Below are 12,447 nucleotides of genomic sequence, written 5' to 3'. Positions count from 1 at the left end.
AGTAGGCTGTGAGGAAGACACAAAGCATTGTAACCTGACGTCGAAGCCATTTCTAGTAGTAGGTGACCAATTAATGGCTCACCTCCATGATCACCGTCCAATTCGGGACGGTAGAAGCATTCAAGAGCCAGGCACCCAGCAGCCATCTATGTGGCTGCAGGCAGACTGTATCATTACAAAGTGTGCAAAAGTAAAGAGTTATATCATGGTAAGCAGTTGTGGAAGGGTGGTCCCACAATTCAGCAATGCCTTCCAAGAGGTTCTGATAGAGGTAGTGAAAGCCCTCAGAAATGTTTTTTTTTGAGAGTTGCAGGAGGCCAGCCAGACAGACAACACAGGCATGGCTGGAGGTTGCTCGAGAGGTCAGCAGCTGCAGTGTGCTGAGTAGGACATGCATCTAGTGCAGGAGGTGCTTCAACGGCCTTCTGAGATCTAGCAAAGTGAGTAAGATGCAATGCCCAGCTGACAGATGAAGTAAATACATGCTGAGCTCACCACTGAGCACAAGGGCCTCAAGGCCAGGAAAACTTTTGACATATGCGCCCATGACGACTCCTCAACCAAAAGAAGGGTTCACAGCACTTTAGCTTTTGGAGGATGCAGAGTTAAACACATAAACAGTAAATTGCCATGACTGTTACATGTGAATGTACCTCATGATGTTGTGATGGGAAGTATCACAATCTTATCACTCTTGATCTGCACCTTGCGGGAAAAACAAGCACACATTCACGAGAGGAAACTGCGCCAGGGATGGAGAGGCCCACCGAGCAGTTTGGATGCTGATGGAGAAAGAGGCCCTTTACACTGGCACGGTGGCTGCAGGACAGGCAGTCACTGAGGGCGAGATGGGTGTCTGGTACACAGAGGGTGAAAGCTTCTTGTTCTGTCCATGCAAGCGCCTTGGAACAGCTTCCTTAGTCATTTCCAGTAGATCACAGTTGATGGTCTGATGAAGCAACAACTGAGAGGTGGCAGGTCGAGTAACTGATGTATTCTCTCTTCCACAGGGCCGATGCCAGAGGAGCAAGTGGTGTTGGCATTCGTGCCAACCTCAGGAGGAACAGTTGCACTCTGAGGATCCACTATCACAGGAGTCTAGCACAACCTCCACCAGGGCAGATACATGCACTTTGGTGGGCTCTCAGGTGTGGTTAGAACAGGTAGCACAAGGTAAGCCTCACATCACAGGCGAACAGGAGCAAATAATGGAGGCAGTGGTGGCTGTGGGCAGTCTCCATTGGAGAACGGAGGGCAGTTCCAGTCATGCTCACCTGGCCAGAAATGCTGAGCCTTAAGGGTCATATAACAAAGCGAGTGCCTGTGCAGCATCAAAGGAAATGTGTGGCCATCTGTCAGAGTTCCCTGAGGCAGTGTGGACCCTTGTGCAGAGAATGGAATCCATTCATGTCACGAGCACCACAATGTCTCAGGCATATTAGCTCCTCCATTGAAAGATTGGATGACATCGTGGAGAGTCATATGTGGCAGTGCACTGAATGGATGCAGGAGCAGCAGACTGCGTGAACCAAATGTACAATATATTCTGCAGCATTGACCGCTCTGTTGCAGAGATGGCGCATGGATGGACAATCAGGTGCTCTCCTGCTCCTGGTCAGTGCAGGCATGCAAGTGAGTCATGAAAGGGCTGAGGGAGATGGGGATGATGTAGATGATGCCACTCCAGATGGAGCCCCATCTTCTGATGCCGTTCCCTCAGCCCCTCTGATGGGGACATACGCGATGCCTCAAGCCCCATAGCCGAGGCTGCCCCTGCATAGATGCAGTTGGCATAGCTTGTGACGGCACACGGGCGATAAGGGCATTTCAGCCGCCAGGATGCACATTCAAGCAACCTGCCTCCACATCTGCTTCAGCCACAGGGGAAGCACCCTGCAGAAGCTCTCCTAAGAGGGCCGAGAAGCAACAGTAGATCCACTTTCGGTTTCACTTGGGTACAGCTCATAACGCTTCTGTCGACAGCATTTATGGTTTTGGAAAGTAAAGGTTAGTTTTTGAATTTTTACGTGCTTCATGACGTTATTATTGGGACATAGCAACAGCAGCATAAGATGGTGTCTGTGTGAGAAAACAGACTGGTCTGGGCCACTGTGTGGCTGTTGGACATATTGCTTGAAGACTACTGGATACCAGGAGATGACTATGTGGCGTTGGACTATTATTAGTGGATGAAAACTAAGAGAAATGTCCACATGGGAACAGCCTACACCAGGATCTGCCAGCCTCAAAAGCAGTGTCCCTGGATCAGGGTATCAAGGGCTTTCCTGCCATCCTGGGTAGTGTGTTGCCCTCTTCACGCAAGCGCCGTATGGCCTTGCAGCGCAGCCTGATAATCCTCATCAATCTCATCATCCTCCAACAAGGCAGAGTGCCCTACCCCAGGGTCCTCCTGCAGTTCCACCCCTCTCTGCAGGGCCATGTTATGCAGTGCACAGCACACCACCACGATGCGTGACACTCCTTTTGGGGGGGTTCTGGAGGGCACCTTCGACCAGAACCACATTTTCAGGAGGCCGATGGCCTGCTCAATGGTGGCCCTTTAAGGCTTGCAAAGGATCAGTACTGCTTTAAGAGCTAGCAAGCCTGAGGAGTTAAAAAGAAAATGCATTTTGGTTGCCGTTGGACACAAGCATATGCAGAGGGAAGCAACCAGCCTCAAAGAATGCATCCTGGTTACCTGGCAACAGCCAAAGACTGCAATTCAAAGGGTGCATTCTCATTACCTTGGATACCAGCCACTTCGACTGAGCATCATGCGATACATTTGTTACAATTCAATTTTGAACGGGCTTTTTAGTTGGAGACAGTTTGTTCTAACAGAGAACGCAGACAGAAAGCTGGTGTTAGCACCTGAAAAAAGAGCTCTCAGCCATTTAAACTGAAAGAAGAGAATTCAGTCTGTTTAATTATTAGCTCTCAAAATTCTTTAAAAAAAGTCAAGCCAAAACAGAGATCTCTGATAATTTAAACTGAAGGAAGGGAAGTTAGAGTGTGACAATCTTTTATCTCTTAAAAACTCTAAAGTCAAATTGATTCATTTAAAAAGTGTTTGCAAGTCATTAAATGTTGAAATTCGCCAAAGGAAGGAAAGCATCACTTACTGCTGGAATTAGACTACGGATTGATCTACTGTGGAAGAACCTTTTTCACCCCATTGGACAGCTGTGAGGACTTCAAGTAACATTGGACTGTAAATTTGCAAGGACTCTAATTCTTTCTATTTTAAATGTTATTTATATCTTCATAGTTGTTAAGAATTTAGTTTTTCAAATTAAACAGTTAATTTGTTGATTTAAAGACACCTGGTTTGGTTAGCCTCATTCGGGGGTTAATAGATGGCACAATTTGGCTGGGTCTTTCTTTAATTTGGGAAGTTTAAAATTATATGTTAGGCAATCTGTGGAGGGACGGGATTGAATTATCAGTGCGTTTCTCCCACCACAATCAGAATCAGATATTTTGATTGGGGGCTTTGACTGGAGCAGTTGGTCATAATACTATTTGTGAAGCCCAAGATCCCATATGCTTTGCTAACTACACTCTCAATATGTCCTGCCACCTTTAAATAACTATGCACATGAGCCCCCCACCCGTCCCTGTACACTCTTTGGCATGCAAGATGGCAGCTGGAGTACAATGTGGGGAAATGTGAAGTTATTCACTTCAGTAAGAAGAACAGAAGAACAGAATACTTTTAAATGGTGAGAAACTATTAAATGTTAGTGTTCAGAGGGATTTGGGTGTTGTCGTACAAGAAAGATACAAAATTAGCAATTAGGAATACAAATGGTATGTTGGCCTTTATTGTAGGGGAATTGGAGTACAAGCATAAGGGGGTCTTGCTGCAATTGTATAAGGCTTTGGTGAGACCACACCTGGAGTACTGTGTCCAGTTCCGGTCTCCAGACCTACCTTAAAGTGGGTGCAACAGAGGTTCACTAGATTGATTCCTGGGATGAGAGGGTTTTCCTACGTGGAGAGATTGAATACAATAGGCCAATACTCTCTGGAGTTAAGAAGAATGAGAGGTGATTTCATTGAAACATACAAGATTCTGAGAAGGTCTGACAGGGTAGATGCTTGGAGGCTGGTTCCCCTGGCTTAGTGTCTATAACTGGGGGGCATAGTCTCATATAGGGAGACAGTGATCGCAGATGATCCATCGCCACCTGAGGTCCCCACCATCACAGCAGGCAGTCTTCAGCCAATTCAATTCACTCTGCTGGATAGCAAAAAAAGTGACTGAGCCCACTGGACACAGCAAATGCTATAGGCCCCAACGACATACGCGCTAGAATGCTGAAGATGCTATTCGTACCTCTAGCTGACCTGGAGCAGTCCAGCTAAAGCACTTACATCTATCCAGCAAAATGGAATTTTGTCCTGATACGTCCTGTCCATAAAAAAAATCCAATCCAGCCAATTACTGCCCCATCATCCTACCCTCAATTAGCAAAGTGACGAAAGCTAGCATTGGCAGTGCAGTCAAGTGGCATTTACTCACCAATAACCTACTGACTGATAGTTAGGGTTTTAACAAGACCACTCGGCTTCAGACCTCATTACAGCCTTGGTTCAAACATGAATAGATGAATTATTAAATTGAGGTGAAAATGACTTCCCTTGACAATAAAGCAGCATTTGACCAAGTGTAACATCAAGGAGCTCTGGTAAAATTAAAGCCAATTGGGATACTGGGGAAAACTCACCACTGGCTGGAGCCATACCTAGTACAAAGGAGGATGGTTGTGGTTGTTGGAGACCAATCATCTCAGCCCCAGGTGCTCCTCAGGGCAGTATCCTCTGCGGGCAGCACAGTGGCGCAGTGGTTCGCACTGCAGCCTCATAGCTCCAGCAACCCGGGTTCAATTCTGGGTACTGCCTGTGCGGAGTTTGCACGTTCTCCCTATGACTGCGTGGGTTTTTGCCGGGTGCTCCGGTTTCCTCCCACAGCCAAAGACTTGCAGGTTGATAGGTAAATTGACCATTATAAATTGCCCCTAGTATAGGTAGGTGGTAGGGGAATTGAGGGAAGGTGGGGATGTGGTCAGAATATGGGATTAATGTAGGATTAGTATAAAATGGGTGTTTGATGGTCGGCACAGACTCAGTGGGCCGAAGGGCCTGTTGCAGTGCTGTATCTCTAAATAAAATAAATAAAAAAATAAATAAAATAACCATCTTCAATCCTTCACCAATGGCGTACAGGCCATCATAAGGTCAGAAGTGGGGATGTTCACTGATGATCGTGCAGTGTTCAGTTCCATTTATAATTCCTCAGATATTGAAGCAGTCTGTGCTCACATGTAGCACGATGTGGGTAATGTGATTGATGTGGTGTATATGGACTTCCAAAGTGCCATGCGATAGGCTTGTCAGCAAAGTTGAAGCCCATGGAAAAAAGGGAAAGTGGCAGCAAAAGTGGCAAAGTCGACTGAATGATAGGAAACAGTGGTGAATGGCTGTTTTTCAGACTGGAGGAAGGTTTCCAGTGGTGTTCTCCAGGGGTCGGGACTAGGACTCACTATATTTGGTCTATATCAATGACCTAGACTTGGGTGTAGAGGGCGCAATTTAAAAATTTGCAGATGACACAAAACTTGGAAGTGTTGTGAACTGTACCAAGGATAGTGACAGACTTCAAGAGGACACAGACAGGCTGGTGGAATGGGCAGACACATGGCAGATCCAATTTAACGCAGAGACATACAAAGTGATATATTTTGGGAGCAGGAATGAGAAGAGGCAATATAAAAGAAAGGTACAATTCTAAAGGGGATGCAGGAACAGAGAAATTCGCGGGGGCTTGGTGGGGGGGGAAAAGAGGTGATATATGTGCACAAATCATTGAAGGTGGCAAGGCAGGTTGCGAAAGTGGTTAAAAAGGCATACACAATCCTGGACTTTATAAATAGAGGCATAGAGCACAAAAGCAATGAGGTCATGATGAACATTTATAAAACGTTGGTTCAGCCTCAAGTGGAGTATTGTGTCCAATTCTGGGCACCACACTTTAGGAAGGATGTGAAGGCTTTAGCGAGTATGCAGAAAAGACTTATGAGAATGGTTCTGGGGATGAGGGACTTCAGTTACGTGGATAGACTCGAGAAGCTGGGCTTGTTCTTACAGAAGACAAGGTTGAGAGAAGATTTGATACAGGTGTTCAAAGTATTGAACGATGAACATAGAGAAGATAGAGAGAAACTGTTCCCATTGGTGGAAGGGCCGAGAACCAGAGGACACAGATTTAAAGTGATTGGCAAAACAGCTAAAGGCAACATGCGGAAAACCTTTTCTTTTTACACAGTAAGTGGTTACAATCTGGAATGCGCTACCTGAAAATGTGGTGGAGGCAAATTTAATCGTGGCTTTCAAAAGGGAATTGGATATGCAACTGAAGGGAAAAGATTTGCAGGGCTACAAAGAGAGGGCTGACAATGGGGAAAGAACAGAGAAGTGGGACCAGCTAATTATTCATGCTGAGGGAAAGGCCTGAATGGGCCAAATGGTTATCTTCTGTGCTGTAACCATTCTATGATTCATTTTACAATCACTACTAATAACAGAGACAAGTTGAGGGACTTCCACTGGCTGGCATCTTTGCCTTTGCTATTGTAACTGTTGCTGTCTTCAAAATATTGGGAAAATGCTGTCTCTTCAAGTTGTACAGTGGTGGTGTCAGTTTCAAAAGTAGAATTTTGTTTAATTCAATTGAGAACCAGCTAGGCCCTGGGACTCCATCAAAACCCTTCAAAACTTTGAACACCTCCATTAAATCTCTCTTAAGCTCTCCAGTTTCCCTAGTCTCTCCATGTACCTGAAGTCTCATATTCCTGGGACCATTCTAATAAATCTCCTCTGCATGCTCTCTAAGGACTTGACATCCTTCCTAAAATGTGGGGTGCCCAGAATGGCCACAAAACTCCAGCAGGCGCCTAACCAGTGATTTATAAAGGTTTAATATAACTTCCTTGCTTTTTTATTCCCTGGCTCTATTTACGAAGCCAAGGACCCAATATGCTTTATTCCCTTCTCAACTTGTCCTGCCACGTTCAAGGATCCTGCGTACATGCACCCCAGGTCTCTGTTCTTGTATCCCCTTTAAAATGTTATCATTGTTTATATTGCCTATCCTCATTCTTCATACCAAAATGCTTCCCTTCACAGCACCATATACTTCGCTTGTTTTTCAGATTGGAGGGAACACTACTACTCTGTTTTCTGCCCTTTAGCCAATTTCGTGTCTACTCAGCCATTGCCCCTTTAATCACATTGGCTTTAATTTTGTTAACTACTTTATTATGTGTTCCTTTATCAAACACCTTTTGAAAGTCCATACACAGAACATCAACCCTCTTCGTTACTCCATCAATGAAGTCAATCAAGTTAGTCAAACACCATTTGCCTTTTATAAATCTGTGCTGTCCATCAATTAACCTATATTTTTCCAAGTGACAATTTTGTCTCGGATTCTTGTCTCTAAAAGTTTCCCCACCATAGAGATTAAGCTAATTGGCCTGTAGTTGCTGGGTTTATCCCTCTCCTCTTTTTTGAACTGTGGTGTAATATTTGCAATCCTCCAGTCCTCTGGCACTGCTCCTATATCTAAGGAGGATTGTTCTCCTTTGCTATCTCCCTCAGCAATCTCGGATGCATCCCTTCTGGACCAGGTGATTCTTCTACATTGAACACTACCAACCTTTTAAGTACCTTCTCTTTAGTTTTATCCTATCCGATTGCTTTACTACCTCCTCCTTTACGGTGACATTGGCAGCATCCTCCTCTTTAGTGAATGCAGATCAATAGTTAGGGGAGCAGACTCCAGGATGGTATGTTCCCTCCCTGGTGCCAAGGTCAAGGATGTCATTGAGCAGCTGCAAAATATTCTGATGGGGCAGAGAGAACAGCCAGAGGTCATGGTCCATTTTGCCTACCAAAGACATAGGTAGAAAAGGGCTGAGGTCCTGCAGGCAGATTTCAGGGAGCCAGAAAAGGAATTAAAAAGTGGGGCCTCAAAGGTGAGTACATAAATAGAGGATAGTGCAGATGAATACGTGCAGGTGCAGGAGGGAGGGCTTTAGATTCCTGAGCATTGGAACTGGTTCTGGCAGGCACCTGTACAAGCTAGACAGATTGCACCTCAATGGGGCAGACCAATATTGTGACGGGGAGGTTTGCTAGTGCTGTTGGGCAGAATTTAAACTAGTTTGGCAGGGGGATGGGAACCAGAGTGTACATTCAGAAGGGAGAGAAACAAAACTAGAAATGGAAGGCAGAAAATTACTAAGTGACTATGGAAGGTCCACGAATCAAAGAAAAGATGATAGACAACAAAAGGAGTTGCTCAGTGAGTATTGGTATATATTTTATTGCAAGGAACTATGCTGAGGGCATTTGGAAGCATGATATCAAAACTATGACTGAAACTTGGCTTAAAGGAGAGCAGGAAATGGCAATTCAATATTCCTGGTTACAAGGTTTTCAGAATGGATAGAAAAGAGGATTAAAAAAAGGAGGGCCACAATACTGGTTAAAGAACAGCTGTGAGGAGGGATGTTATGCTAGAAGCATCAAATGAAGTCATATGGGTTGAACTGAGGAACATAAAAGGGGCAATCACACTGCTGGAAGTATACTATAGACCCCCAAAGAGTCAAAGGGAGCTGCAAGAGCAAATATGTCAGCAAACTGCTGAAAAGTGCAGAAACAAAAGGACAGTAACAATAGGAGATTTCAACTACCTTAAAATAACTGGGATAAATTCATTGTAAAGGGCACAAAGGGCCCAGAATTCGTAAAATGTATTCAGGAGAAGTTTTTTTAGCCAGTATGTAGCAAGCCCAATGAGAGAAAGGGCCTTTCACCACACCATTAGCACACTCTCTTTGCCTTTGCCCCATGATCTCCTTGTCAGTTAATCTCTCTGGCCCCCTGTCCTATCACAAACCTTCCCTTTTGTTCTCTTCCCCCCACCCCTACTTTAATTGCTTAAAACCTATTACATTTCTAACCTTTGCCAGTTCTGATGAAAGTTCACCGGCCTGAAATATTAACTCTGCTTTTCTCTCCACAGATGCTGCCAGACCTGAATACTTCCAGCACTTGGTTTTTATTTCAGATTTCCAGCATCCACAGTATTTTATTTTTATTATATATATTACATAACAGAAGGGGCCATTCTGGATTTAATTTTAGGAAATGAATGCAGCAGGTGGAAGAAATATCAGTGGGAGAGCATTTTAGTGGTAGAGTTCTTAATTCAGTTAGATTTAGAGTAGTTGTGGAAAGGGATAAAGGCAGACCAATAGCGAAGTTTTAAATAAAAACAGAAAATGCTGGAAATACTCAACAGGTCAGGCAGCATCAGTGGAGAGAGAAATAGTTAACATTTCAGGTTAATGACCGTTCAGCAGGGAGGTTATGCAAGAACTGTATAAAAATGTTAATTAGACCGTAGCTAGAGTACTGCATACAGTTCTGGTCATCGCATTACCGGAAGGATGTGATCACACAAGAGAGGGTACAGAAGAGGTTCACAAGGATGTTGCCAGGAATGGAGAATTTTAACCATGAAGCAAAGATTGGATAGGCTGCTGTTTGTTTTCTTTGGAAAGGAGGCGGCTAAGGGGAGAGTTAATGTAAGAATGGATCGGATGGACCTACTTCCAGCAGAGAGGTCAGTAACCAGGGGCATAGATTTAAAGTAATTGGTGGAAGGATTAGAGGGGAATTGAGGAGGAATTTTTTACCCAGAGGGTGGTGAGGGTCTGGAACTCACTGCCTGAAATGGTGGTAGAGGCAGGAGCCCTCATTGCTTAAAAAAAAACACTTGGATATGCACTGGAGCTGCCCTAACCTACAGGGCTACGGACCAAGAGCTGGAAGGTGGGATAACTCTTTTTCAGCCGCCATGGGCACAATGAGCCAAATGGTCTCCTTCTGTGCTGTAAATCTTTGTCTCCATGTTGCTCATTTAATACCTCAGCCATGCAATGACACTTGTTTTAATGTCAATTAAGTCAGTCCATGTAGTTACAAAAAATAATTTCAGCAAATTTATCAACACATTAAAATGCTTGGAAATATTGCTACAAAAGGTTACTAAGCCAGTTTAAGTGTAAAGAAGCTGAAATTTCACACATGCAGAAGTGCACGCAGAGATACAAACAGTTGAAATGGAAGATTCATTGGGTTAATCTGTCATGGCTTAGTAATTATGAAGTGCATTTTAAATATTCCAAAATGAAAATTCTGAACTAGTGTTCTTAGTGGTATAAATCTAAACATCAATTTCCAATAGATAATGCTTGCATCTCTTTTTTTTTCATACATTGTTTTCTCACCTGCATTGTAGAAGAGGTCAGGTCTTTCAAGAATGTCTCCTTCATGGATAAATGTTTCTATTCCATCATCACCATATATATAGGGCTCACTTTCATCCATCTGGCGGTTCTCTACCATTTCCAACCACTGAGAGTTGTGCCAGCGAAACTTCTCACTTTGAATTTTTTTGGCCCATTCTTCATCATATTCCTGTCAGAATTTTAAGCATGTTATATTATCTGAGCGATGAGGTGGGAATCCTCAGATATATGTATGGACATGGCACATCCTGGACGGAGAGTTCCTTCCAACAGACTGTCTAGGTAAACATAAACACCACTTAACCTCTTGAACCCTTCAGGAATGCAAGGAGCTCATATATCTTTTGGTATTCAAAAATATTGTTTCATTTGGCAGAATTAATGGCTAGGGCTTGCTTTCCTCGAAAAAGGAAAACTGGATCTCTGTCCTTTCTGGCTTTATTTTATCAAACTAAGGGAGTCTGAAGATTAGTGCTCTTCATTGCTTCCCTAAATGCAAGTTATCTTTCTCCCAATTTTCCCTGTTCAACTCTATTCGTCATGCCACTTGTAAAGGGACCCAATATAAAACATAAGATTTAAAATATCCAGAAGTTTTAATGTCTGTGCAAAAAATTTATAGTGCACACTTAAAATCTGTATTTAGGAAAAATAAACACCATTTACCAAAGTAATTTTCTATCTTAGCAAATTCCATGTAATAACCACAAAGCACAGCTGTATCAACTAATTTTACCTGTTTATTTTTAAGATGGACAAGGACCGACTCTTCCCTCTAATAGCGGCATTCAGAACAAGGGGGCTAAATCTTAGAACTTGAACTAAGCCGGTTAAAAGTGCAACCAGAAAATATAGGTTTTCATACAAACAACTTGCATTTATGTAAATGTAGAAAAATGTCCCAGGGTGCTTCACGCGAGAGTAATCAGACAGAAAAAATTGGATTTGTGCCAAAGAAAGAGACATTAGGGCAGGTAACCAACAGCTTGGCCATAGAATTAGGTTTCAAGGTGCTTCTTAAAGGAGGAGAGATGCGCTGAGAGTTTGAGAGAGCAAATTCCAGAGCTTAGGGTCCATGTAGCTGGAGGCAGAGCTGCCAATGGTGGGGCGAAGGAATTCATGGATGCACAAGCAGGAACTGGAGCAATGCAGAGCTCATGGATGGTTGTAGGTCTGGAGGAGGTTACAGAGATAGAGAGGAGTGAGTGAGGATATAGAGCATACTGAGCTCTATAGACACAAAATGAATTGAGATGTTTAAAAGCGAGTAAAGGTATTGAGGGTATGGGGAAAAGGCAGGAAACCAGGATTTAAAAGTAATGTACTATACTAACACTGCAGTGAGTAGATACATTTCAGCATGGTGCAATTCCTATTATAACAGAAAAAGATAGCCATTTTGAAGTGGAATCTATATCTTAGATATAAATAAAATATTTTTACACGTGTTTTGAATCCGCAGATCAGAAAAAGCAGTCACTAACTTTTGTACTACCATTTAATTGCACAACATGCAGTGGTCCTTATGTATTGCAGAAACATGTATTTTCAAAATGTCAAACAGGCAGGAGTCAATCTGATTGTCTAAGTGGTATGACCTGCCTTCATCCACAGTTTTTAAGCTCTCCATTTTCCAGTGGAGAAATGCTTCTACTTTTTCTTTGAATTCTGTCCCCCTTTCCCTAGAGAAATACCAAAATGAGAACCAATTCTCTTCTCTTGCTGATTCTGAAAATTAATAGAAAGGGCACTCAAGAAAAAAAGGAAATAACAGAGTTAATGTTCCTTGTATCAAGGCAATCTGATGGGGTGGCTCCAAACTTCTTTATGGCCATAGTCTGTATCTTATTTTGAAAGGTACTGGTGAAGTAGCACTTTGTATAGTCTGTTTAAAGCCTCATTAGGCTACAGGGGGCACACACCTTGTAAACGAACATTCCTGGCAGCTGTTTGGGGCTTCAAATACCTAAGATACAATCTGATTTTCATCAAAGGAGGTTGAGACTCAACTGAATCATACTTGCACTTCGATGAGCAGATGCTGACCATAGGTTGCCAACTT

The 12,447-nt window shown here is 43.3% G+C and overlaps 1 protein-coding gene across 4 annotated transcripts in view; it reads right to left on the bottom strand.

Annotated features, from left to right (window-relative positions):
• kifap3a (kinesin-associated protein 3a) overlaps positions 1-12,447 on the bottom strand; it is a 332,201-nt gene that overhangs the window by 101,775 nt on the left and 217,979 nt on the right. For all 4 annotated transcript variants that reach the window (XM_068037376.1, XM_068037377.1, XM_068037379.1 and 1 more), the window contains exon 18: positions 10,365-10,554. In XM_068037376.1, the coding sequence (XP_067893477.1) occupies positions 10,365-10,554 (190 nt within the window). The remainder of the gene's footprint in view (positions 1-10,364; positions 10,555-12,447) is intronic.

The sequence above is a fragment of the Heterodontus francisci genome, chromosome 8, assembly GCF_036365525.1.
Source record: "Heterodontus francisci isolate sHetFra1 chromosome 8, sHetFra1.hap1, whole genome shotgun sequence".
In the NCBI taxonomy this organism is placed as follows: Eukaryota; Metazoa; Chordata; class Chondrichthyes; order Heterodontiformes; family Heterodontidae; genus Heterodontus; species Heterodontus francisci.
This window is presented reverse-complemented; position numbering and strand designations above follow the sequence as displayed.